General features: G+C 39.5%; 1 protein-coding gene across 1 annotated transcript in view; it reads right to left on the bottom strand.

Annotated features, from left to right (window-relative positions):
• Window positions 1–27,719, bottom strand: part of Oca2 (OCA2 melanosomal transmembrane protein) — a 364,658-nt gene that overhangs the window by 83,964 nt on the left and 252,975 nt on the right. The window contains exons 22-23 of the mRNA XM_046428817.1: window positions 21,084–21,177; window positions 16,102–16,195 (exon numbers count right to left, since the gene is read on the bottom strand). Of these exons, the coding sequence (XP_046284773.1) occupies window positions 16,102–16,195; window positions 21,084–21,177 (188 nt within the window). The remainder of the gene's footprint in view (window positions 1–16,101; window positions 16,196–21,083; window positions 21,178–27,719) is intronic.

The raw sequence follows: 27,719 nt of genomic DNA, 5'->3' as shown, positions 1-27,719 counted from the left end.
AAAAAACAAGAGCAAAGAGCAAATTAAACAATAAAATGTTGACTGAATTTCTTGAAAGCAGGAAATAAAGGAATATTTGCAGTATTTTCTATTATTTTGATACATTGTTTGAGACTCTAAAAAATGAAATAGGAAAAAACATTTTTGTGAAAATATATAAATATTTAAGAATGAAAATCCCACTTATAGATAGTACAAGCTGATTTAATTTTTTAAAATGATCAATGAATTAAAAATATCAAATTCAAGACAAACTTAAAAGCAATCATTTGTTTTTTTATAATATTGTGAAAAAATTGTGTATAAACATAAGAGGTACATTAAAGCTACCTAATTTATAATAGTCAAAAAAATGATAGAATATCTATGGAAAATTAATAAAGATTCAAATCATATATGAAGAAAACAATACTTTATTAAAGCAGAAACAAATTGTGTTTTTGAATGTGAGGATGCTCCATAGAGAATACAAGAGTTTAGCCAGAATCTCAATTTTTTTCAATTTGGATAAATCATTTAAATGCTTATTTGAAAAGTGACTATTTTAGTATGCCTAATTATTAAAAAGAAAAAAATAGCTCTCTTATACTACTTTAAAATTACTATAAAGCTACCATTAATAGATGATGATTGGTAGATGATAGATAGATAGAGTACTGGTTCTAGGAATGTCAAAAAAAGCAGCAATAGATGTAAATAGAGACTGAAACAATATATTAAAAGGCCAGCATTTCATCTCCATTGGAAAAGAAAGTTTGTTTACTGTACAGTACTCAGGAAAGCAGGCTGGGCTGGAATGGAGAGTCTGCCCTTGGAGTAAGGCAAGATAACTCCAGTGAATCAACTGCACTCTATAATTTCCAGAGGAGTATAGAGAGGAAAGGTGTCAACAGTGTTGATGAGTAAGGTGCCAGACACTCACAAGAGAGGGGGGCCTTTCCCAGCGCCCTCTTCTGACCTCCCATGTCTGTGGTGGGTACCCCCTCTCAGGGATGATATTCCCATTCCACATGTTAGATGTGTTGCCATGGTGGCTATTGTAGGTGACCGGTACTAGACACCCTGGGACAGCATCTAAGAATGGACACCTGCCCCAACTCAGGCCAGCCAGAGCCCGTATCAGTCACTCACTGGAGCTGCGGGTGGCCATTCCCTATCATGTGAAGGAAGCTCCACACTGAGCAAGGCACATCTGCAAGACTGCCAGAGGCGGTGCCTGTGAGGCCCAGCTACACACAGCCCATCTGGGGTTGGTGAATCTTCAGGTCCACTTCCCTTTTTGCCTAAGCTAACTTGGTCAAGGTTTCTGAAATCCATACCTAGTCTTGACTAGGTGTGTCCCATATTTTTCCTCACTCTCCTCCCCAGCAGTCAGGGCTCTGATGTTGAGTGCGCACTCCCAAGGTCAGCTCAAGTCCCCGTGTTTACATGGCTTCTCTCTGTTTCTCTCTTCATCTGAGACTCCTCAGGCTCCACACTTGCACCCCCAAGTGCCAATCCAACATCTCTCATTCCATGTCACCAATGTTGACGTTTAACACACGCAAAGCCAAGCTCTATTTTCTCCTCTAAGACTGCTTCTGCACTTGATGTACCTGTGACGATTTTTATTCTCCTCATTTTCACTCCTAATTTGTCAATAGCACTGTTGATTCTACCTCCAAGCTACATCTCACCTGTCCGCTTTCCCCACCCACCCTGCAAGCACCTGGCCTCTAACTAGTCTCCCTGTGCCACTCTTGGTTCCTCCATGTTCACTGTACCACTAACAGTGAAAAATGGTCTTTTAAAAGTAAGAATCACTTTGCATTGCTCCCAGTCACACCTGGAATAAAATCCAGCTTCTCTCATGGTGAAATGTGCAGCCTGTCCACTGTCCTTCAGACAAGGTGAATTGGGTGTTTCAGCACCTCAAAGAGGTACCATACAATTCACTTCCTCAGGCCATTTCCCATCTTGGACACTAAATGTTTTTAGCAAAGTACTTTTTTTGTTGACACTGGGTAACAGTTTGCATGTTTTACATACAGTTATATTTGTTGCTCCTCCCCTGGAAAATCACCAAGTTCAACAGATGGTGTCTGACTGGTTTACCCAGTGCCACCTGGGCCTCATTCTTGTTCATTACATGTGTTGACAGATGGATGAACATAAATGAACAGACTTTTTTAAAAAACATATTTCATGACTACTTGTCATGAAATATGGCCTTATCAAGTATTTGATAAATGCCTTAGTTATCTATAAATATACCACTTCAAAATAATATCAACCCATGTCAATGTGTCTAAATTCATTATTAAAAGGGTGTATTTCATTATTTTTCAAAACAGCATATCCTACAGAAAAAAGTGCAAATTAATCCAACAAATATGTCATTTGTCATAAGAGGATAGCCTCAGAGCCCCCAACATGACCACCATCCTTGAACAGTGAGCTACACTCCATCATTTATGTCCTTGGGAAAATTATTACATTCACACATTTGCTTATGGAGATTGTACCAAAAGATGAGTAGTGATGTTTTGGAACTATCTGACCCCCACTTCCCTTTATTCCCCTTTACCAGGACATTTACTCTCTAGTCATTTAAATCTCTTATGTCATCTTAAGTCATTTTAAATTATTTTAATTTGCTAATAATTTTTTTCTGGGTACCATAATGGTTGGAATTGAGAATTTCAGTCATTCTATTAACTAATAATATACAGAAAACAATCTGCATAAAAACAATTATTTTAGATTATAAGTGGTCCCATTGGAGCCCTTTCCAACTGTAAGAAAATTGATAATGCAAAAGACATGGAGAAATTTCCCTTTAGACTACTTCATGGTATCAGTTTTCAAGTTTATATTTGAGAGTATAAAGTTTTAGAGTATAAAGAAACTGTCACGAGAAGCAGGGGAACCGGAGCTTGAATCAAAACTGTAAGAGTCTTAAGTGATACAAAGATTCAAACAAATCTGTTGTCATTGCATGATGTTTTTTAAGAACAACAGCCTCTTTGGCAGGCTCTCACCCCCTTCTCAATAAATGGTCTCTACAAAAAAACTCACAACCATCTGTGAACACCCCACTGACCCCTGTCAGGTAGAGCAGGCTAGAGATTGAGTCAATCACAAATAGTCAGTGATTTAATCAATCATACCTTAAATTATGAAGCCCTAAGTAACAGAGTTCTGAATACATCCACATGCTGAGAGACCATGCACCCCAACTTCATGGACAAGAGCTCCTGCACTGACGACCCTCTGGACCTCGCCAGATGTGCTTCCTCATCTCACTGTTCATTTGTATCCTTCATGATATTCTTTATAACAAATTAATAAAGACAAGTAAAGAGCTTTTCTGAGTTCCTGAGCCATTCTAGCAAATTAGAGAACCTGTGGAGAGGCGTTGTGGGAACCCGACTTTGCAGCTAAATTGACTAGATGCGTAGGTGACCTGACAGTTGTGACTGGTGTCTGAAGTGAGGGCAGTCTTGAGGACCTGAGCTCTTTACCTGTGGAGTCTGTTGCTCACTCAGAGTTAGTGTCAGAATTGAATTAAATGGTAAGATACTTACTCAGTGTTGGAGAACTAAAGAATCAGTGTGAAGAAAAAAAAAATACTTACTAGTAGATGGCAGAATTTTGCTAAATTGGCCTCTCTTTTAGCCAAATTCCACAGTTAATCAGTGACTCCTGCTGAGGTTCAGGAGTACACACGTAAGAGTAACAGGATATTGCACAGAGATTCACACATCACTCTGACAAGTACCATCTCCTATGGACTTGGTCAGTGAGGCACACGATAAACCACAGTGGGCAGCTTATTACCCAAATCACCAATCCAGGGGGTTCCAAAGTAGATAGGCCCGCCTCTTGTTAAGGCCTCCTTGATAAGAATTTAGGCCTTCTAGATATAAGGGGGCCCAGAAGGCAAGAGTCAATTTGTGATTAACACATACTTCTTTGAGACATAGCATGAGTTCTTAAAAAACATCATGCAATGACGACAGATTTGTTTGAATCTTTGTATCACTTAAGACTCTTACAGTTACAAGTGATAGAAAACCCAATTGAGAATGGCTAAAGCAAACCCAAGATCATGTGAGCTACACATCTACAATAAATGAAATGACATAACATAGTTTCCAAATTTGATATTATGATATTATTATTATTATTATTATTAATTTTGCAGTACTGGGGATTGAACCCAAGAGTGCTCTACCCTCTAGCCCTGAGCTATATCCCCAGCCCTTTTTATGTTTTTTTAAAATGTTATTTATTTATTTGTTTTGGTACCATGGATTAAACCCAGGGGCATGTTCTTATAGCCTTTTTATTTTATTTTTCATTTTGAGACAAGGTCTCACTAACTTGTTTAGGTCCTCGCTAAGTTGCTGAAGCTGGCTTTGAAAGGGTAATCCTGCCTCAGTCTCCCAAACAACTGGGATTACAGGAGTTTACCACCACACCTGGCTTTTGTTTTTTATCTTCAGATAGGTTCTCAATACATTGTCAAGGCTGGCCTCAAATTTGAGATATTCCTGTCTCAACCTCCCAAGTCTTTGTGATAACAGGCATGTGCCAACACGCCTGGCTACATTATTATACTTTAATCCACATGTCTTGACAAACACATTCCTCCATCAAAATGTTTCTACCCTAGAATCTGGGAAGGCCAGATGACATGGAGTTATAGAGAGATTCCTAAGAGGCCTCAGCACTTGGGCCCCCAGCTCTTTCAGTCTCCAAAGCCCAGATACCAGACCTGTGAATGAGTAAACCTCAGAAGAGTCTAGCCTCCAGCCTTTAGGGAGCCCCTAAGAGTCTGAGTGGAGCAGAAACAAGTTGGCATTTTCATATTCTGTGGAGATGGTAGAATTAAGAGTGAAATAATTACAGCTTTGATCCACTACATTTTGGGATGACTTGCTACGTGACCATCATAGCTGAGATAAAGACAAAGTGGCCAAGATCCCTTGAGCTCAGGCACCATCTCAGGCTTGTTGCAATGGGATACAATGGTGGTGGGCTTTTATCTCCCCCTAGTCAGTATAAAGGTCTTTGTTCTCCAGCACCCACCAACAGTGTGCTGGTGCTGCATGTCATCCCTCCATTGTTCCTTAGTGGCCTGAGTGACTCTCCTTCAGTTAAGAGGTAACAGGGCATTACTTCCTAGACAGCACCCAAGGAGGCACAAGCTGGTTATCCCTCATCAAAATGAGCCCATTGCTTTCATAAAAAATAAAGAGCAAAATCATTAAGCAGTTACCAGAAACTTTACTGCACCACCTGGAACTCTCCCGATGTGTATTCAGGACACTTAGGGATTCCTCAATCCGTGTGGAACCCTTCTGTCCTCAAGAACTTCAAACAGCCCTCCAATGTCCCAAACCTTCTTAACTTCTGCCCCAAATTATGACCACTGATCAGAGATATTTGACATTCAATGTATTAACTTGCCCAAGCAGCATCATTCCAAAGCTGAAGGCTGGAAGTCTTGGTGCAAACCAACAGGCAAGCTTCCTTGTGTTTGTATTAAGGGTGGAGAAGGAGGGGTGGTTGGCTTTGTCTTCCTCCAGTTACAAAAGATACACATGCTCTAAGACTGAAGCACACTTCTGCTTCAGCAAGGGAAGGGCTATGTGAAAAAAATTGCCTGCCTTTCTTTCTTTCTTTCTTTTACATAATACATGGGCAAGACCAACACTGAAATTTACATTCACAAAATACTGATCTCACATCCATGATTTTAACTCTCAGGAGACAAGAAAGTATTTGACTCTGGTTCAGTGAGTTTAAGCACTGTGATCAATACAGAGATTAACCTTTAACAACACACCCAATATTATTACATTAGCATCTGTTTTGACCTTTGAGAAAATATGAATGTCTAGCTAGATATCCCAAAGCAGCAGATAGAAGGAAGGCTTTATAAATCTACAAAGAATTTTATTCTGATTTTGTGTTAGTCAACGGTCATGATACTTTTGAATCACACTAAACAAAGCCAGGACACCTTCAAACATTGCTTCTGGTGTTTCCTAAACAGTTTGTTCTCTGGATTTTTTTTTCTTTTTAATCTTATTTACCAATTTGATCATGTTTTTAAAGTCTCACAATAATTAATTATGTCCTAATAAATCTCAAAATAAAACAAAGTGTGGTGACAAAAAAAATTTATTGGAGCTAACTTTCACAACAAAATTCAATAGAATGTGTCTCTCATTTAAAGAAATAGTGAAAAATATACTTCATCAGCTGATGAAACAACCTTTTATTGACCTGTATACATTGCTTGGGTAGGAGTGAAGTGGGGGTAGCCTGGTCCCATGGAAGAATGACCATAAGACTGTATTTCTGACCAGTGAAAAATCCAGCAGTAGAATAATCTCCAGCTTAAAATTAATCTCCAACAACAAAAAGTCTTATCCTTCCTAAGGAAGCAGATCCCAAAGAAGAGAGAGTCATGGTAGAAAGAACAGAAATAAAACTGGGAGTTAATGATGTCACTCTCTTCACAAGGAGAACAGGGGTTCTGAAAGCCAAGGTCATGACAGTCACCAATACTGTCTACATCTGTGCACACTGCTCACAAAATCTAGATAGGTCAACAAGAAACACGATTCAAACCACACAGATTCCACAATTTTCTGTATAACCAAAGACAACACCATAAACTTCATGCCACTTATCAGTAGAGAAATAAACATCAGTCCCCAACAAAGCTATCTCTCATATTCCTGTCCCAAGCCTTTGCAGACAACCAGAGGAGTTTAGAAAAACTTCATGAAAAAGAGAAGAGTTTAATAAAGTTCATAAAGCTGAGAAAAAAATAACAGCTAGAAGTAGAAAGACCACTCTAAGTATAAATCTACTGGAAAATAATCGTGGGTGATCAGTGCATAGACTGCAGAAAAAGAACATGAACATGCACAAGCTCTAGTTGACAGCTCAGGCAGCATCCTTTCTGGGGAGAAGACAGCAACCAGGAAGGCAAGGGTGCCCCTGGGAACTGGGAGGTGAACAGGAAAGCAACCAGAGGAGAAAATATACAATCCTGTAAGATAAAAAAGAACCAAACTTGATGGACATCCTCCAGATCCATCAGAAAGCAAAAACAATAGATTATAGAATATACAAAGCACTGCACTGACCAAACAGGGTGCTCTGGAGCCAGGAATCTTGGAATTGACCCAAATGGACAGCCTATCCTTTTGTGTATGTATAAAGGAAATGTCACCTGTCCAAGGCTTCCATGAGAATAAAATTGAGCATGGAAATTTAAACATTGAAGCATATAAGGATGTCTCCAAAAAGCAAAATGTGAACTCTAATAATAGCAATAATAGCAGTAGTAATAATAATAATAATAAGAAGAAGAATACTGTATTACAACACTCTGTACAGAATTATATAAATGCAAATAAGCACATGGGAATATGAAAAACCAACTTGAATCAGAAACCCAAGTACTAAGAGCAGAAATAAACAAAAACACAAAGAAATAAAATGAGAAGTCAAATAAAGAGTCCAAATTTTGTCATAAATGATGATTAAACCATAAGGCATTCCAGAAAGAATATAATCAAATGAAAATAGCATAAGGAGCACTAAAGAAACAAAGAAATAAGAAAATAAAAATAAAGTAGTAAAATAAATGTGAGAAAGTGGTTGAAATGGAAGACAAGACACAAAGAGAACATAAAACATGACAACTACTTAAGCCTATGATCCAGCAAACCTTTCTGGCATGAAAAGAAGACATAATTCTACACATTAGAAGGTCTGTGGGTTACCTGAGGATATTTTAGTAAAACTATTAAACTTAAAAGATAAATTTCAAAATCCTCCAGGCCTGTAGCAAAATGATCAAACAACTTACAAAAGTAAGAGAAGTAGGCTCCCACGAGGGTTCCCTCAAACATGCCCAAATGAGGCCACAACGCAGCAACATTTTCACAAAATTCAAAACAAGTATGTATGAGCCAAGGATTTATTAGATATGAAGCCAAGCTCTCTATTACATGTAAGGCCAACGAAACAGTGAAACCTGCAAAATCTCAGGTACTTGGAAACTTTTCTTAAAGATCAACTTCACCTGTCAAAAAGACCAATGGTGAGCATCCAATAGACTTAATTCTAGATCTAAAACCAAAATAAGGAAGCAATAACAGAAGAATAGCAAACAGATGTTATACCAGGGGCAGTGGCACACACCTGTAATCCTGACAACTCAGAAGGTTAAGATAGGAGAAGTGAAAGTTCATGGCCATCCTCAGCAACTTAGTGAGGCTCTAAGCAACTCAGTGAGATATTGGCTCAAAATTAAAAAAAAAAATTTTAAAGGGTTGGGGATGTAGCACAGTGGTAAAGCACCTCTGAGATTAACCCCCTGTACAAAAAAAAAAAAAAAGAATAACATAGATGTTATATGTTTGGAAAGCAGAAATAATACAGCCCACAAGTAGGTAGAGAGAAGAGAAAAGTAAAATAAACTTATCAATGGTCATGTAGCAATAAGCAGAAGTCAAACCATATCCTTAGAGTCAGAATAACCAGGTGTAAAAGATTAAGTTAGAAAAGAGGACTACAGTCATTTGATCAAGCATGAAAAAAAGGCAATTATCAGAACAAAACATGAACCTTCCTAATTACAAAAAGAAATTTTAGAAAATAAAAGAAAAAATATATAGAACAGAGAAGCACAGTATGTAAAATATGATATACACAGTAATATAATACAATTATAAGCAGATATGTGAGTTAATTGTTATTGTTATCTCCAAACAGGCAGCCCAATGCCATTATAAGGCCCACCCTTCAGCCCCATCTCTGAAAGTGGTTGCATATATCTTGGGACACCCCCACTGCTACCTTGAGTTACCTCTGCTATTGCCACCACCACTTTTAGTTGCAGTAGCATCCATCTAGGCACTGGCCAGGGACTGGAAGCATCAAGATGAGGCTCAGGTAATTTGTAAGGACACAATAAGATTATACGGTAGAAACTGTAATACCTCAAATCTGCACTGCAAGAAAGGAAGACACATAGACAACATGGAAAAAAAAAGAAATAAAGTGCCCCTCAAAACCAAGATACTACAATAATAGAATCCATTGACAATGCAGTTGATGAAATGTCAGAGAAGGAGTTCTGAATGTACATGATTAAAACGATCTGTGAATTAAAGAATGACATAAGAGCAAATATAGGCAAAAATTGATCACTCCAACAAAGAGATAAGGGAGAAAATACAGGTAGCAAAAGATTACTTCAAGAAAGAGAGGTTCTGAAAAAAGAAAACCAGGAATCCTTGAAACGAAGGAAACAATAAACCAAATAAAAAACTCAAGAAAAAGCATCACCAACAAACTAGATCTCTTGGAAGACAGAACATCGGATAATGAAGACAAAATATATAATCTTGAAAATAAAGTTGACCACACAGTGAAAGTAGTAAGAAACCATGAACAGAACATCCAAAAATTATGAGATAATTATGGGATAACAACAAAAGACCAATTTTAAGATTTATTGGGATACAGGAGGGCACAGAGATTCAAACCAAAGGAATTCACAACCTCTTCAATGAAACAATATCAGAAAATTTCCCAAACATGAAGAATGAATAGAAAAATCAAATACAAGAGACTTACAGGAAACCAAATGTACGAAATTACAACAGATCTACACCAAGGCACATTATAATGAAAATGCCTCACATACAGAATAAGGATAGAGTCTTAAAGACAGCAAGAGAGAGGAATCAGATTACATACAAGGGAAACCAATTTGGATCTCAGCAGATTTTTCAACCCAGATCCTCAAAGCCAGAAGATCCTGGAACAACATATACCAAGCCCTCAAAGAAAATGGATGCCAACCAAGAATTTTATATCCAGTAAAATTAAGCTTTAGATATGATGATAAAATTAAACACCTTTCATGATAAACAAAAGTTAAAACAATTTATAGCAAGAAATACTGCACTACAGAGCCTCGTCAGTGAAATATTCCAGGAAGAGGAGATGAAAAACAACAATGAAAATCAACAAAGGGAGGAACTACACTAAAGAAAAGGCCAATCAAAGGAGAAACCAAGTTAAGTTAAAAACCAAAATGTCTGGGAATAAAAATCATATTTCAATAATAACCCTGAATGTAAATAGCCTAAACTCATCAATTAAAAGACATAAACTGACAGATCGGATATAAAAAAAAAGACCCAACAATATACTACCTGTAAGAGACTCTTCTCATTGGAAAACATGTCTACAGACTGAATGTGAAAGGGTAGAAAAAAACATACCACTCACATGGACCGTGTAAACAAGCAGATAAAGTGGACTCACATCAGATAAAGTGGACTTCAAACCAAAGCTAGTTAAAAGGAATAGAGATGAACATTTCATACTGCTTAAGAGATTCATACATCAACAAGACATAACAATCATAAATATCTATGCCCCAAACAATTGGGCATCCATGTCTATCCAACAAACCCTTCTCAACCACAAGAATGAAATAGAACACAACACAGTATGACTGTGATGATAATATACCTAGGTGATGTTAATATACCTCTCTCATTATTGGATAGATCTTCCAAAAAAAACTAAACAAAGAAACTATAGAATTCAATAAAACAATCAATAATTTAGACTTAACAAACATATATAAAATATTCCATCCATCAACTAGTGAATACATTTTCTTCTCAGCAGCACATGAATCCAAAACAGACCATATGTTATGCCACAAAGCAAGTCTTAGCAAATACAAAAAAAAAAAAAATAGAGACACTACCCTACATTGTATCTGACCATAATGGAAATTACAAATCAGTGATAAAATAAAAATAGAAGATACTCCAACAGCTGGAGACTAAATAATATGCTTTAGAATGATGGGTAACAGAAGACATCAAGGAGGAGATAAAAAAAAATTCCTAGAGGTAAATGAGAACTCCAAAATAACTTATCAAAATCTCTGGGACACTATGAAGGCAGTGCTAAGAGGAAAATTCATTGCATTAAGCTGATTCATTAAAAGAAGGAAAAGTCAACAAGTAAATGACCTGACATTACATCTCAAAGCTCTAGAAAAAGAACAAACCAACACCAAAAGAAGTAGAAGACAAGAGATAATTAAAATCAGGGCAGAAATCAATACAATCGAAACAAAAGAAACAATTTTAAAAAATTGACAAAACAAAAAGCTAGTTTTATGAAAAAAGGAATAAAATTGACAAAACCTTAATCACCCTAATGAAAAGAAGGAGGGAAAGAACTCAAATTAGTAAAATTTGTGATGAAAAAGGAACTATCAGGACAGACACTACTGAAATACAGAAGACGATTAAAAACTATTTTGAAAATTTACACTCCAGTAAAACAGAAAACCTCAAAAACACCAACAAATTTCTAGAGGCATATGATCAATCCAAACTGAATCAAAAGTGCATTTACAATTTAAACAGATCAATTTTAAGCAAGGAAATAGAAGACGCTATCAAAAGCCTACCAACTTGGGCTGGGGATGTGGCTCTAGTGGTAGCGTGCTCGCCTGGCATGTGTGGGGCACTGGGTTCGATCCTCAGCACCATATAAAAATAAAATAAAGATGTTGTGTCCACTGAAAACTAAAAAGTAAATATTAAAAAATTCTCTCTCTCTCTCTTAAAAAAATATGGAAATCAATAAATATAATTCATCACATTATATAAGAATCATATGATTATATCAATTGATGCAGAGAAAGCATTTGATATAGCACCCTTTCATATTAAAAACACTAGAAAAACTAAGGATAGTAGAAACACACATCAACATTGTAAAAGCTATCTGTGCTAAACCCAAGGCCAACATTATTGTAAACAGAGAAAAATTAGAAGCAATAAATGAATTCAGAAAAGGAGCAGGATGTAAAATCAATACCCATAAATCAAATGCATTTCTATACATCAGTGATAAATCCTCTGAAAGAGAAAATAGGAAAACTACCCCATTGACAATAGCCTCAAAAAAATAAAATACTTGGAAATCAACTTAATAAAAGAAGTGAAAGACTCTATAATGAAAACCATAGAACAATAAAGAAAGAAACTGACCAAGACCTTAGAAGATGGAAAGATCTTTCATGCTCCTAGATAGGCAGAATTAATGTTGTCAAATGGCCATACTACCCAAAGCGCTATACAAATTCAATTTGATTCCAATTAAAATCCCAATGCCATCCCTTATAGAAATAGAAAAAGCAGTCAAGTTTCATTTTAAAACTTTTAGTAACACCATTATATGTTTAGATAAAAACAATAAAGTTTATCTGTTTGACTATAGAAAATTCTGAAGTGACAAGATCATTCCTTTTATTCTCAGCAGAGGCAGATGAGAATCTAAACAGAAATAAGTAGGTCAATCATGAAAAGCCCCTTGTAAAATTTAAAAGACCAAAATGAACTTAAAAAATAGTCACAAAATCAGTCAGAACTGATTCCTTGAGATGCAAAGACAACTTAAAAAAAAAAAAAACAGGAGAAATTCAATTCTCCCAAGAGAAAGACATAAGCAAATAATATGAATAGAAAGTTTATAAAATGAGACATGCAGATATACTATACCTTTATAGAACGAGTTTAACCTCAGTAGAATTAATAATAACAGAATGTGAATCTGCTGTAGTCTGCCACATGGGCAATGAGTGTTGAATATGGCAGGAATGTGTCTCAGTAGGGAGGTGCTGTAAACAGCAATAGCAACATTCCAGATGCCAGTTTGTCAATATTTAAAAACACGATTCACTTAGCCAGCAACTGGATATCAGGAAATTTATTTTCAATGATCAGAAATAAAGCAAAATTTATTATCCCGTCAATGTTAAGAACAAAGAACAAGAACTGATCTCAATGTCCAACAAAGGAGAAATAAACAGGGATATATCCACATGTGGTATGCATAAATATATCCTATTTTGGAAGAATGATTAATGGCCTGTTAAATACTCACAGTTTATTATGAAGAATAAAAGGTAGAATGTCATGTGATTTTAGAACTTAAAAAAAAAATAACATGTATCATATGGTAGACAGGGAAAATGTAAGAAAACCCAAGAAATTATAATCAGTGGTTATTTCTGGGTAGCAAAATTATAGGTTATGTTTATATTTTATTCTTTTACATATTTTTCATTAAAACATATTTACACAATCAGAAAAGTAGTGATTTTTAAAATGAAGCAGGAAGTCAACATTTTGAACTGTGAATCGTAAAGAAGCTACCTTTTAAAGAAATAAAATTTTAAATGTGGTAAATAAAAGTCAAGTTAGTGAATATGTATTTGCAAATTCAGTACTTCGTGCAAACAAGGGCCCTACAACAATTAGATGACCACACCTTGGGAAAACTGCTCTGATTTTCCCATAGCAGGGACCTACCAAGAAGGATGGCAGCTAGAAGAACAACTATAATCAGACCAAAATAAAGCATGGCCCTTGACTACTAACCACAGGGCATTTTTTTTCCCAAAAAATAGACATAATTTATAAGTCCAGGAGCTAATGAGCTTATGAGGAGACAACTAGCAGCCCTGCCCAAGCTTTCTGAGACCACCAAGTTCCTGAAAATCATCACAGCATTTCAATATAATATACACATGTATATTCATGTGCTATGCACACAGCTCATAAAATTTTTATGTGAAAAAATATGTAAAAGAATAATTCATTGTACACATGCACCATCTACATACACTTCACATGTCGTGAGTGGTGTGAAACCAACCTTTTTCCTTAGACAGATATCCTAATGAATATTCCAAAGTGATGCTAGGGGAAGATCAGAGTGGGTATATAATTGTCCTAAAAACTCTCTTTTTCTGTTTCATAAGATTATCATACCAGGCCTCCCTGTGAGATCAATCAATAGCACACAATAGCCCTGAGGTTTCACTGCACTCTGAAAGTAGAGAGGAAATAGAGGGGCCAGTATAGCACATGCTTGACTAACCAAAGAGGCTAGGCACACTTGAGTGACAGCCCTTCAGCTCTGCAGAAACTAGGACCCTGACCCAAATGAGGGTCTGCTGGTTTGTCAGAACAAGTCTGTATCTCCCCTGCAGCCCGTCTTCAAATTCCCTTCTTGACTCATCTTTGAATCCCCTTCTTGGCTGTGCTCTAAATCTAGACCCTCACTGGCTCTGGAGCAAAGATGAGAAGATGGCAGTATGAGGTGGGCCATCCTGCTGAATGCTGACCTCACAAGAAAATTCTTAAGTGACAGGATCATTCCTTTTATTCTCAGCAGAGGCAGATGAGAGTCTAAGCAGGAATAAGTTGGTCAATCATTAAATTTGGCACCTTGTCCCTAAACAGCAGGGTCAGCAATGTGCCCAGAATCCTGCAGGGAAACACACATTCAGTATCCCCCATAGCTTGATCACTAGCTCAGCAACTCCTCCTACATCCAAGGAGTATCATTCAAATTAATATCTCAGCAAAATTGACAAGTATTGCTAGTTTTTCGTGAACCAGGGAAGTGGCCAATATAGTAAATCTGCCCCAAATTGGCAGCATTCTCTACATACAGAGCAGTTGCTGTGTGGTATGACTGTGTCCCTCAAATTTCATCTGTTGGATGGGCCTGGGGTTGTGTCTGAGCAGTGGAGTGCTTCCCTAGCACGTGCAAGGCCCTGGGTTTGATCCTCAGCATCACATAAAATAAATAAATGAAATAAAGGTATTGCATCCAACTACACCTAAAAACTAAATATTAAAAATAAAATTTCATCTGTTGGAAACTTAATTTCCAAATTCACATGTTAATGGTATCGAGAGGTGGGAACATTAAGAGGTGACTGGGTCCTGGGAGCTCTACCCTTATAAATTTATTAAATAATTCATGGATTAATATCTGAATTAATTGGTTAGTGAGGGAGTAGATTTGTTATATAAGCAAGTTGTCCATGGCACACTTGCTCTGCCATACCCCATGAAGCTTTCTGCCATGTTATAATGCAACAAGAAAGCCCTCACCAGATGCCAAACAGATGCCAGACAGAATCATGCTCTTAGATTTCCCAGTCTCTAGAACTGTGAGCTTAAAAAAAACCCTATAGCCAGATATAGCTATTTTGTTATATTTAGTTATAACAACTAAAAATGGACAAGATCACTATTCTTAGTCCTTGCTTGGATATGATGGCCAGGGTTCTTTCCCAAGCCCAAGCCCAGGCAATCAGCACCCTGAGGAAGAACAAGTACCTGGAGCAGGCATGGCTATCTCCACAAGCTGTGGGTTACTCTGCCACTCAGTCAAAGCTGAAGGTTGGTTCTGAAACCCACTACTGTGCATATACCCAACTGAGTTTGTAGTTGAAGAACTTCCATGGAAATATGACTCAACTCCAAGGGAATGAAGTTCATTTTTGATAGCACCATTTTATAGGACTATTCTGTTCACTCACCAGCTTGCAAGGTGCAGTTGTGCCAGGTAAACACAGGTGTGCAGGGAACTAAGCCCCAAGAGTAGAAAAAACACCTTTGGAGCAAGTTCTCCTTCATAGAGACCAGCTCTGCTCCCCTCTTCTAGACTTTGCCTCTGTGTGCTCTTCCTGAGACATGCCCACATGTGGAGTGTCTGCTTCCAGAATACCTTCAGCATGGTGATCCAAACCCCAGTCTGCAATATAATCCTTGATAACAGGGATATTATAATCCCTGCTAATAGAAACTTTCTTCTGTGCACTCTGGTGGGAGGAAGTCAGACTCTCGTTATGCACCATCTTAATGGACAGTCAAGGCACAGTCCCCAGCGAAATTTTCAAGAGAACAGCAAACATGAAATATCCAGCAAGCCCACCACTATTTCCTGACTCCAGGTTCAAGATGAATTATTCATAACAGCCTCTGTGTGACAGAGCTAGTTCCAGCAATAAATTTTTAATACCTTTTTCTTTCTGAGCTAACTGCACCTATACCAGAGTCTCTCTAATTGCTAAATGTATACTTATCCCCGTGTATAGCAGAATGCATTATTGCGTTAAAAAAAAAAATCTAGTAAGTCTCAAACTAGGTAGTTAAACAGAAATTTTAAATGAGTTTTTTAAAGTACCTGAAAAATTCCATGAAAGAGAATCCATATCCATGTTGCTCTGCAATTCCTGCACAAACGACATTTGCAGATGCTCCAATCAGTGTCCCATTACCTGGAATCAAAAATTTTAAAATAGAATAAAATTCCAATTTATCTTGGTGGTAGGTTTCTGCTCTTTTGTTCTGTGATATTTGGACCATTTCAGAGGCTTTGATTTGATGATTACTTTACAAGCACGATCAAAGTGATTGCTTTGTAAATAAATATCTAGACACACACTTGCAACCAGAAAATAAGTTCTCTGCTTAAAAATACCATGATTCCTTCTCAGATAGACTATATCCTCTCTGTGATAGAAAAGAGAGAGAGAGAGAGAGAGAGAGAGATGCTAAGGAGAATGGGCAAGTCATAGTGGAATCACAAGATATGTATCCTTTAGGGGAAAATGCAAGTAGAGCTAAGAACCACAGGTGAGAATGTGTGCCCTCTGAGACAATGGAATGAAATCTCAGACAAAAACTGCCTTCCTTGGGCTCCAGGCCCAGACACCTGCCAGGAAACTCTTTCAGTGAATGAAAGAATGGATGAAAACAACCAGGTGAAACAATGGAGTTTGGCACTGTTCACCAAAGGGCATCTCCTTCATATGAAATACCTTCTCAGGTAAGTCTTTTTTGACAGTGCACAAGGTGAGGAGAGACACACTGTACACACATGAACATAAGCCAGTGCTCAGGGCCTGGGTAAGAGATAGAGCCAAGACCAGCCAATCAGATCATTAGATCTCCCCCTTCCCCTCACACACTCACAATGATTGATTCGGGGAAGGGTAAATCTGCATGGCCAAGCCAATGGGCCTCTTCTTTCCCTTGAACTGTTGCAATCAACTAAGAGGAATGGTTACATGACCCAGATACAGCCAATGTAGCCGAGTGCTAACATCTGTGCCTAAACATTTGAAGAACAGACTCTTTCTGTGGAGGACTGGTGATCTGGGAGACACTGCTCTGTAACTACCCACAGCATATCAGCCCAAGGGAATGACCTTCTGCAAACAGGAAGAAGAAGGAGGATCCATGTCCCCATGAAGAAATGAGGCAGGGTTCCTACTTTTGCCTTGGGGAGGTAGATGACACAGAAATGAGCAGGGATGGTACAGGATTATGTCATGTAGCTCATTGTGCAGGCTCTATACATTGGATTTCCACCCACCTTCCTGGGAATGTGGTGTGGATGACACCATAGAGATTGCTCTCCCCTCAAAATCTCCCTAAACCAGAATACGTCCTCATAACCTGACCTCTCCTCCCCAACGAGGTCCTTGCCTTTTGAGCCATCCCTTTGTAAGAAGTCAGCTGGCCTCCTGACTTGGGATGTAAAACATTATCTTATTAAGTCTCATTAATCCTGTTTCTTTTAAGGATATTTTCAATTATATGAAACAGGAAACCTGACTAACAGTAGCATAATCTCTCATGGAATGAGAAACTTGGAGGTGAAGGGCTGGTGAGCCTCCATTCAATGTCTCATGTCAGAGGCAGGTCTCTTTAATTCTCTGAGCATCTATTTTTATCATGAGATAGTTTCATGGCCACATCTGAAGCAGGAAGATGTGAAAGAGAATGGGCACCCACCTATGAGGGAAGCAAAAGCATTTCAAAAGGCTCCTAAATAGCCTTTCCTTCTGTCTTATTAGTCAGCAAAATGAGACAACCAAAGTGGACATGGCCTAGGGAGCTACAGAGAAGAAGGTGGGGAGGGAGTTGGGTCAGCCCCCCAGTGATGCATTATATGTGCTTGGTACAGCAGAAAGAATTGCTAGATAAGGATTCAGAATAGCTCACAGTCTCAAATCTTCTAGGCACTGTAACTTTTGCAAACCACTGATCATTTCTGTTCTATTAAGAAGTTTTTGAATATAATGAAAGAAACATGCAAAACAAGATGATGACAGCAATAGAGAAAGTCTCTGTCTCCCTCTCATGTGATGGGCAGTCAGAGAAGGAGCAAGCCCCAAGGTGTTTCTGCAGGGCTCCGACAGGATTTGTTCTGTTCGTCTGTGTGTTCCACCACCCACCAACATGCACAGGTCCCACACTCGGACTGGAGACGACTCCAGGCATCTCTGCCAAATGACAATGTCCAAAGGAAGAAGCAAGTTTGTTCTCAGAAATCATCAGATAGGGAAATCATCAGAAGCCTCCTCTACCCCCAAAATACCCCCTCAAGCCTCCTTGATTGCAAATGGCCATTCCTACCCACCTCCGTGTCAGCTACATTCCAGGGAAAGAACCCTCTGCCTATCCTGCCTGTCATGGGCAGGAGAAATGTAAGGGAGCCAGCTTTACCTGTGGGAGATGGGGAACCACCTCCACCTCCAGACATCTCATGGAGCAATTGTGGAGTCACTTAAGATTGCAAGTGTACTATTCAAATGCAATACAGTGGTACAGTGGTTGTTGCAGATCAAATGCTTCCCAACTTACAATGGGGCTACATCCCTACAGACCTATTATAAATTGAAAATGTTCTAAGTAAAAAATGTTTTGAATACCCCTCACCTAGCAAACACCCTAGCTTAGCAACACCACACTCACTGCAGAGGATCCGTTGTTTCCCCTTGTGATCATGTGGCTGACTGGAAGCTACAGCACACTGCCACTGCCCAGCATTGAGAGAGAGAGAGAGAGAGAGAGAGAGAGAGAGAGAGAGAGAGAGAGGTGGGGGGGGGGGGTCTTGCTGCAGAGTGCTAGCTCAGGAAAGGAGTAAAACTCACAATTTGTAGAATGGTTTCTATTGAATTTATATCACTTTCACACCACTGCAAAGTCAAAAAATTGTTAAGTCAGATCACTTGTAAGTCAGGGACTGCCTGTAGCTTGTAAAATACTAGCAGGGTTTTCATGGCACCACAAATGGCATAGGTTCCATGGAGCAGGGAGAAAGTGATCCTAGGTGTCACTACCCCAGCTCAAGCCTCTGCCCCAGTTCCATTTACATAGAAGTAGATGGGAAATGAAGTGTGCAATGAGCAGCTGCTATATGTCTTGGCATTTCTGGGTTATCCTACACGGACATGTGATCAATGGATCTAGAGAGAGAATGAGAACCATTTTGAAAATTATTCCCTGCCCTGTTTTTGATGAACGTTTTATACAAAGACTCTCCGGCCTAACTTCCTATGTCAGCCAGTGCAAGTTGGATTAAATAGGCCATGCTCCCATACCAGTAGTAATTTTCCACTTGACAGAAAACATGAAAATGAACTCTAGGTACTGGCATTCCCTTTGGCAAGTTAAAGAGCCACCTGTCCTTCAAGATACACGACCCAGAGAAAGCAACAGGTTTGAGTACAGCCACACGCTGCTTTAATTGTCCCCAATCTCTCAATAGCCACGCACAGAAACATTCTTCTTTCCCCTTGTTCTTTGAGTTCATGTCACTTCCTCTGCTCAGTGTTTCTGCCCTAGGATTGCAGCTACTGAGCAACCCTTAATGTGCAAAATTGCCTCAGCCTCTGCTTTCCAGGAACTTTGCATTAAGATTTTTTTAAAGACTTTTTAAGTTGTTCTTAACTTAATAAAAAAAAAGTAACCAAAAAGTATTGGGGTCAGACCAGTAAAGAAGTTTTTCTTTCAAACTATCCAGTGAATTTCTCCTAATTTATACAGTAACTGATAATCCTAATATCAACTGAAAACCTCTATTTAAAGTGTTCTTCAAGCTGGGTGTGGTGGTGCACACCTGTAATCCCAACAGCTCAGGGGGCTGAGGCAAGAAGATTGCCTATATAGAACCTCCCTATTTGGAGCACCTTCTTTGACTTTTCCTCCGGTCTCTCTTGGGCACCCCTTGAGGGCTTGAGGCATCTACTAGGATAGGATGTAGCAATCTGCTATAAGGTGACTCTTTTCCCCACTCAAGATCAGGGAAGAATTAATTGTCTGGCACAATTTCAGGCTATTACAGCCGATACTCAGTAAGTCTGAATGAACAAAATCCCACATGGGGGATGTACCTCCAGGTGTCCTTGGATTCTGCTTCTGTTGCCAGTGTTAGGTGTAGCTGTGAATGAAGTTCCTGTTGCCTTTCCTGGAGCTGTTTCTTAGTTGTGAGCAAGTTTATCAGTTTTGCACTCTTGTGAGAAGTTAAGTCCTGAACCATTGAATTAGAGGAATTAGCTGTCTTTTGAAATTATAGAAACTTTACTACATGGCATTAATCCCCCTTCACAAATAAGGAGATAAACTAAAAAGAAAGTTATTGATTTAATAGAGATCAATCAACAAAGAAGGCAGGATTATGTAACCATGCCTGGATATAAGAATAAAAACTTTAAATATATCTGGTGTGTTTACCTAAGATTTCCACAATTCTCCTGTTTCCCCAAAGTTGATTAAGCTTCCTAAAGGTGAGAAGGATCCAGCTCCTTTGGAGGCAAACACATGTTTCCAAAGACTTCATGTTTTGTCCCCAAAGTCAGTTTCATTCAACACTCTAGTTTACTCTGCAATTTCTCTAAACTACAACCCCATCACCCCCGCCAAAATAAACCTTCCATCTTTTTTCCTGCTATTAGGTTGGAATCTCTATTTCTCAGGGCTCATTCATTGGCCACTGTCACCCCGGCTGCTTAAGGAAGAAAAAAGGGAAAGGGAAGGAAAAGAGAGAAAAGTGCCACTGAGGATGGCTTCTGATTCATAAGCCAGACTTCCCGTGTGGCACAGTATGGTTGCACATTAACTTTCAGACATCAGTCACAATCATCCTCAGGCCATGGGTGTGGGATGTCAGAGGCAGATCTCAGAGAGTAAGAAGTGACAGGCTTCACAGAGGAACTGAGTAGCTCTGGAATCATTCCAAAGGAGAAGATGTGTTTCCCCTCAGGAAATCTTCAAGGCTCTCCTTAATTTACTTTCTATCTGATACTCACTCACGGTTGCTTTGGCCATGACAACAGTGTGGGCATGCTCTCCTGGGGGGCAGTCAGCACTCCTTACCTCCCAGGCAGGCACCGAAGGCCAGGGCGTACATGAGTGGTGGTGCAGGCAGGCTGACCTCAGGGTCTTGGCTCAGGTTCAGGAGCACGGGAATCTGTGGAGGAAAACACCACGTCTCACAGAAGCTCACAAGAGCTGTACATTGCGACAAACTTCAAGAATATCTAAGTGCTTCTACAACAGTAAGGCTGTAGGAAGCATAGAGATGCATGGAGGGAAACGAGAGTCAACTTTGAAATCCACAAAAACTTGAGTTGAGACCCATCTCTTTATGTTTGAATCCAGCCACATGGAAAAACTGGCTCTCCTTGTTGTAGCGTGTCCCTCTGATGCTGCTGTGGGTCTTAAGTAGAAGAAAGTCATGTAGCTTCTAACACAGCCTGTCTGGAAATGTTACAAACCCACTTCCTTTTGTGAAACCCTACAAATCTCAAGCTTCCTTTACACATGCATCATTTTAGTTAATTCCCAAACATTCTTCAGGTGTCTTTTATCAATTGACAGATAAGGAAACTGAGGCACTGATAAGTACAAGAACACAGATCTCACAAGTGACCAAGCCAGAACAATTCTCTGCTTCCAAATTGCACACTGTTAAACCAGGGGTAACCTGCTTCTTAACACTGTTCACTGCCAGTCATCTCAACCCCACTGACATTCATTATGGGACAACAGGTAGGTATAGATTCTGAAAAACTAATGTGACTCCATTTTTGAGAAACCAGACTCTACCTTAGAGCAAAGCCTGTCCTAAGGAAGGGGGCGTAACCTTTGTCCTTGGAAAAACCCACAGAGCACTCCTAAGCACATACCCACCCTGCTGAGTTGTTTGTCTGTAAATAACAGGAGAGGTCTGCAGTGCCTGTGTCCCTGACTCAGATAGGCTAGGTGAGGACCCATAGCAACCCCCCTAGCAACCTCCAATCAGCATGAGACAGGGAAAATACTAGAATGCCAGATGATCCCCAAGTAGTTTATGGTGGTTGATAACATGTTGGGAAACCATGTAGTTTAGCACGTACACCCCTCGTGGCCTAAACCAATCAGTTCAAAGGAATCCCCCTCTTGTACTGACCAATCACCCTTACCCAACTTGTTCCCGCCAGTGAATTTGCTAATCAATGTTAAGAGTTATCGTCTGACTTTCCCACAGTATGGAATTATTTGTTGTGTGATGTTGTGATGCATAGAGTATCCCCCCAAAACCTATAAAATCTCACTGAACAAAGGACAAGCTCACTCCCTGGGACCACTGCATCAGAAACAGTTGTGAGGACCAAGATGGCCGCTGCGTACGGGGGTTGCTGAAGTGCTGAGCGTGGTGCTCAAAGCAGCGGCTTTAATAGAGATTTCGCACAGTCTGTTAAAGCTCCTTTCACCGTTAATCTGTAGTGGACCACTTTGCCAAGGAGCAGGAAGAACAAAGAAATCGAAAAAGAGACGCTTGGCTGCTCAGAGCCACGGGCGCTTTGCTCCCATCTGCTTCGCTCCGGGCGGAGAAGCTGAATGTGCAATCAGCAGTGGATTGTAAGTACCCGAGGCAAAGAAAGCTCAGTGTGCCCCGCCTTTTTTTTTTTTTTTCTTTTTTTTTGAATATTTTTTATACAGGGAGAGTTTGTGGATTGGGATTGCTGGCGGGGCTGTGGTTTCTGTGCCGAAAATCCACTCCGTGGGAGCCGCCATTTGCTTTCTGCTTGCTGTCTTGATGGCTCCGTATACACTGTCCGGCAGCCGCACCTAGAGGTTGCAGCTGGGCTGCGTGCCGAGCCCTGTCCTCCGAAGGCTGGACTGCAGCCTCGAGCGTCTCTGTGGCCTGTTCGCCGCTGCACCTTCGGGCAGAGCCTGCTCTGGGGTCGTTCTGCACCCCCCTGCCAGGGGACCCGTGCTCCAGAGGAGGGGGACGGAGAGCCGCGGCGGCAGCCGCTTGGGCCCCTGGGGCCTGGCACCGGGCTGAAGAGCTGCGGAGGCCAGGGCGGCTCTGCTACGGGCGCAGACAAGCGCGGACGCTTGCCAGGGCGGCTCTGCTACGGTCGCAGACAAGCGCGGACGCTCGTCAGCGCGGACGCTCGTCAGCGCGGCCCAGAGTTTCATTTCTAGAAATCTGGACTGGAAACAGAAGCAGCAGTTTGTATAATCCCAAGAACTTGCTTATACCAGGAAGCTGTAAGGGCAACATGAATATTACTGAGGAGATGTAACATGGTGGCAGGCGCAGAGAGATCAAGTCTCTGACATCTTCAACTGTGAGGGCATAGGGAGCCGTAAACTGTCTAAATGCTGTTTGCTCAGGATCACTAGGCAATGCTGAGCTGACGTGGATCTGGGGTGTACAGGCTGGGCCCCTCAGAACACACACACAGAGCCCGAATTGGAGGCAATTAAGCTCCGGTTCGCCTGCTTCGTGTGACTCAGCACTAACAATCCCGCTGAAATAATTGGCCGGCCCTTAGGAACTTACAGAGGTAAAAGCCAACCGAGCCTTCATAGGCAGTGGCCACAGGACTGAAACGGGGATTGGGAGAGACAGTCAGGACCCACCCGTTGCATTGGTCATCCGGCAAAGGGAACAAACGGTCACCATTTGCATGGGATATCACCATGGCAGAGAAATGGCGTCATGGGCGGAGGAGATAACTGCAGTGAAACCAGCGCGACAGGTGTGTAATCCCCTAGCCATCTCTCTCCACACAGCGGGGGAAACCTTAAGGGCCACTCCCAGCTCTCCTGTGAACGCAATAACCAGACCGAGGGAACCAGGAGTGGCGCAGGACTCACGGCGCGGAACTCCCGGCTACCGCTCCCACCAGTGCTGACAACTGAGGTCTCTTGCACCAGCTACCGGGGGCGTGGCTACAGGAGGGCAAGCAAATTCGCTGGGGGATCTCAGCCCCAAGCTCTACAAACTTAGGGTCTGAGGGAGGCAAACAGGGAGAGTGAGCCCAGGTGTTCATGAAAACAGGGCTCCCAGGAGCAGCAGACCTGGCGTGTAGACAGTATTGTGGTGAGCGCCACAGGTGAGCACGGCCTGGCTTGAGGAAACACAAGACAAGGCCCTAGACACTCAGGATTGGAGACCCGCCCAGTCTAGGAGAAAGAGCTGCTGCACAGTGAATGGTTCCCACCTATTGAGAGGAGAAGCTTGGCCCAGTGGGCACAGCTCCACCTACTGGAAGAGAAGTTAATAGAACTCTAGGACTGCATTTATTATTATTATTATTATCATTTTTTTTCTTTTCTTTTTCTTTTTTTCTTTTTTCTTTCTTCTTTTTCTTTCATTTTCAATTTTTATTTGTTGTTGTTCTTTAATTTTTTTTTCAATGTTTCTATTTTTTTTAATTTTTATTTTATTATTATTTTTTTTAATTTTAATTTTCATTTTTTATTATCACTATTATTTTTGTTAAATTTTTTTTTCCGTCTTTTCTTTCTTTCTTTATTATCTAATCTTTATTATTCTTGTTTCTTTTGTCTTTTCATTTCTTTTCAATCTTCTTATTCCCCCTTCCTTGAATTCTACCTGCCTACTCTCATTCTCTTTAGTGACTTCTTCCCTTCCCTTCTAATACCTTTCCTCTCAAGCATCAAATAAATCTATAAGAGTAAACAGGAACTCAGCAGTCAAACAGAACAAGAAGTAACATGAGCAGCATAAAAAAGCAAGGAAGAAAAGGAGTACAAACAATGAAGGACAGCCTAAATATTCAGGAGGACCTAGAGTCAGCAGAAAAATGGTCATATAAAGAACTCAAGGAATACCTTAGACAGATGGAATGGAACCTTAAAGAAGATACGAGACAGCAAATCCAAACAGTGAAAGAACACTTTGAAAATGAATTACATAGACAGATAAAAGAAGAAGTTAAGCATCTTTATCAGGAGATTGAGATTATAAAAAAAAACCAAACAATAATTCTAGAAATGAAGGAAACGATAAACCAAATTAAAAACTCAATTGAGAGTATCACTAACAGAGTGGAGCAAGTAGAAGCCAGAACATCAGATAATGAAAACAAAATATATCATCTTGAAAAGAGCCTAGCCAACTCAGAAAGGCTGGTTAAAAACCACGAGAAAAACATCCAAGAGATATGGGATAACATAAAGAAACCAAACCTACGAGTCATCGGGATAGAAGAAGGTTCAGAGATTCAAACCAAGGGAATGAGTAACCTGCTGAAAGAAATAATTACAGAAAACTTTCCAGAAATAAAAAAGGAAACGGATATACAAATTGTAGATGCATACAGGACACCGAGCACACAAAATCACAGTAGACCAACGCCAAGACACATTGTTATGAAGATATCCAATATACAGAACAAAGAGAAAATACTAAAAGCTACAAGAGAAAGGAGGCAGATTACATTCAGGGGTAAACCAATAAGGTTAACAATGGATTTTTCATCACAGACGCTGAAAGCGAGAAGATCCTGGAACAACGTATTTCAAACACTGAAAGACAATGGATGCCAACCAAGAATTCTGTATCCAGCAAAATTAAGCTTCAGGTACGATAACGAAATAAAAATCTTTCATGATAAACAAAAGCTAAAAGAATTTGCAGCCAGAAAACCAGCATTGCAAAGCATCTTGAGCAAAACACTACACGAGGAAGAAATGAAAAACAATAACCAAAACCATCAGTGGGAAGTGCCTCTATAAAGACAGAGGGCGGGGGGAAAGCTAACCATGGAGAAACAAACTAAATTAAAAAAAAAAAAAAAGAAGATAAATAATCAAACATGGCTGGAAGTACAAACCATATATCAATAGTAACTCTAAACATTAATGGCTTAAACTCTCCAATAAAGCGACATAGGCTGGTAACATGGATTAAAAAAACAAATCCAACAATATGCTGCCTCCAGGAGACACATCTGATTGGAAAAGACATACACAGGCTGAAGGTGAAAGGTTGGGAAAAAATATACCATGCACACGGTCCTCGTAAGCAAGCAGGGGTGGCCATCCTCATATCGAATAAAATTGACTTCAAGACTAAATTAATCAAAAGGGATAAGGAAGGACATTATATACTGTTAAAAGGAACCATTTACCAACAAGACATAACAATTATCAATATTTATGCACCAAATAATGGTGCTGCGACGTTCATAAAACAAATTCTCCTCAAGTTCAAGAATCAAATAGACCACAACACAATAATTATGGGTGACTTCAACACACCTCTCTCACAATTGGACAGATCCTCCAAACAAAAGCTGAATAAAGAAACTATAGAACTCAATATCACAATCAACAACCTAGACTTAACTGACATATATAGAATATATCAACCATCATCAAGTGGATATACTTTTTTCTCAGCAGCACATGGATCCTCCTCAAAAATAGACCATATATTATGCCATAGGGCAACCCTCAGTAAATATACAGGGGTGGAGATAATACCATGCATTTTATCTGATCATAATGGAATGAAACTGGAAATCAATGATAAAAGAAGGAAGGAAAAATCCTACATCACATGGAAAATGAACAATATGTTACTGAATGATCAATGGGTTACAGAAGACATAAAGGAAGAAATCAAAAAATTCTTAGAGATAAATGAAAATACAGACACAACATATCGGAATCTATGGGACACAATGAAAGCAGTTTTAAGAGGGAAATTCATCGCTTGGAGGTCATTCCTCAAAAAAAGGAAAAACCAACAAATAAATGAGCTCACACTTCATCTCAAAGCCCTAGAAAAGGAAGAGCAAAACAACAGCAAATGTAGCAGAAGGCAAGAAATAATTAAAATCAGAGCGGAAATCAATGAAATTGAAACAAAAGAAACTATTGAAAAAATTAACAAAACTAAAAGTTGGTTCTTTGAAAAAATAAATAAGATCGACAGACCCTTAGCCATGCTAACGAAGAGAAGAAGAGAGAGAACTCAAATCACTAACATACGGGATGAAAAAGGCAATATCACAACAGACACTACAGAAATACAGAAGACAATTAGAAATTATTTTGAAAACCTATATTCCAATAAAATAGAAGATAGTGAAGACATTGATAAATTCCTTAAGTCATATGATTTGCCCAGACTGAGTCAGGAGGATACTCACAACTTAAACAGACCAATAACAATAGATGAAATAGAAGAAGCAATCAAAAGACTTCCAACCAAGAAAAGCCCAGGACCGGATGGGTATACAGCGGAGTTTTACAAAACCTTTAAGGAAGAATTAATACCAATACTTTTCAAGTTATTTCAGGAAATAGAAAAAGAAGGAGCTCTGCCAAATTCATTCTATGAGGCCAACATCACCCTGATTCCGAAACCAGACAAAGACACCTCAAAGAAAGAAAACTACAGACCAATATCTCTGATGAACATAGATGCAAAAATCCTCAATAAAATTCTGGCGAACCGGATACAAAGGCACATCAAAAAAATTGTGCACCATGATCAAGTAGGATTCATCCCTGGGATGCAAGGATGGTTCAATATACGGAAATCAATAAATGTTATTCACCACATCAATAGACTTAAAAATAAGAACCATATGATCATCTCAATAGACGCAGAAAAAGCATTTGACAAAGTACAGCATCCCTTTATGTTCAAAACATTAGAAAAACTAGGGATAACAGGAACTTACCTCGACATTGTAAAAG

The sequence above is a fragment of the Marmota monax genome, unplaced genomic scaffold, assembly GCF_021218885.2.
Source record: "Marmota monax isolate L192 unplaced genomic scaffold, Marmota_monax_Labrador192_F-V1.1 WCK01_AAM20220418_F8-fsc00179, whole genome shotgun sequence".
NCBI lineage: Eukaryota > Metazoa > Chordata > Mammalia > Rodentia > Sciuridae > Marmota > Marmota monax.
This window is presented reverse-complemented; position numbering and strand designations above follow the sequence as displayed.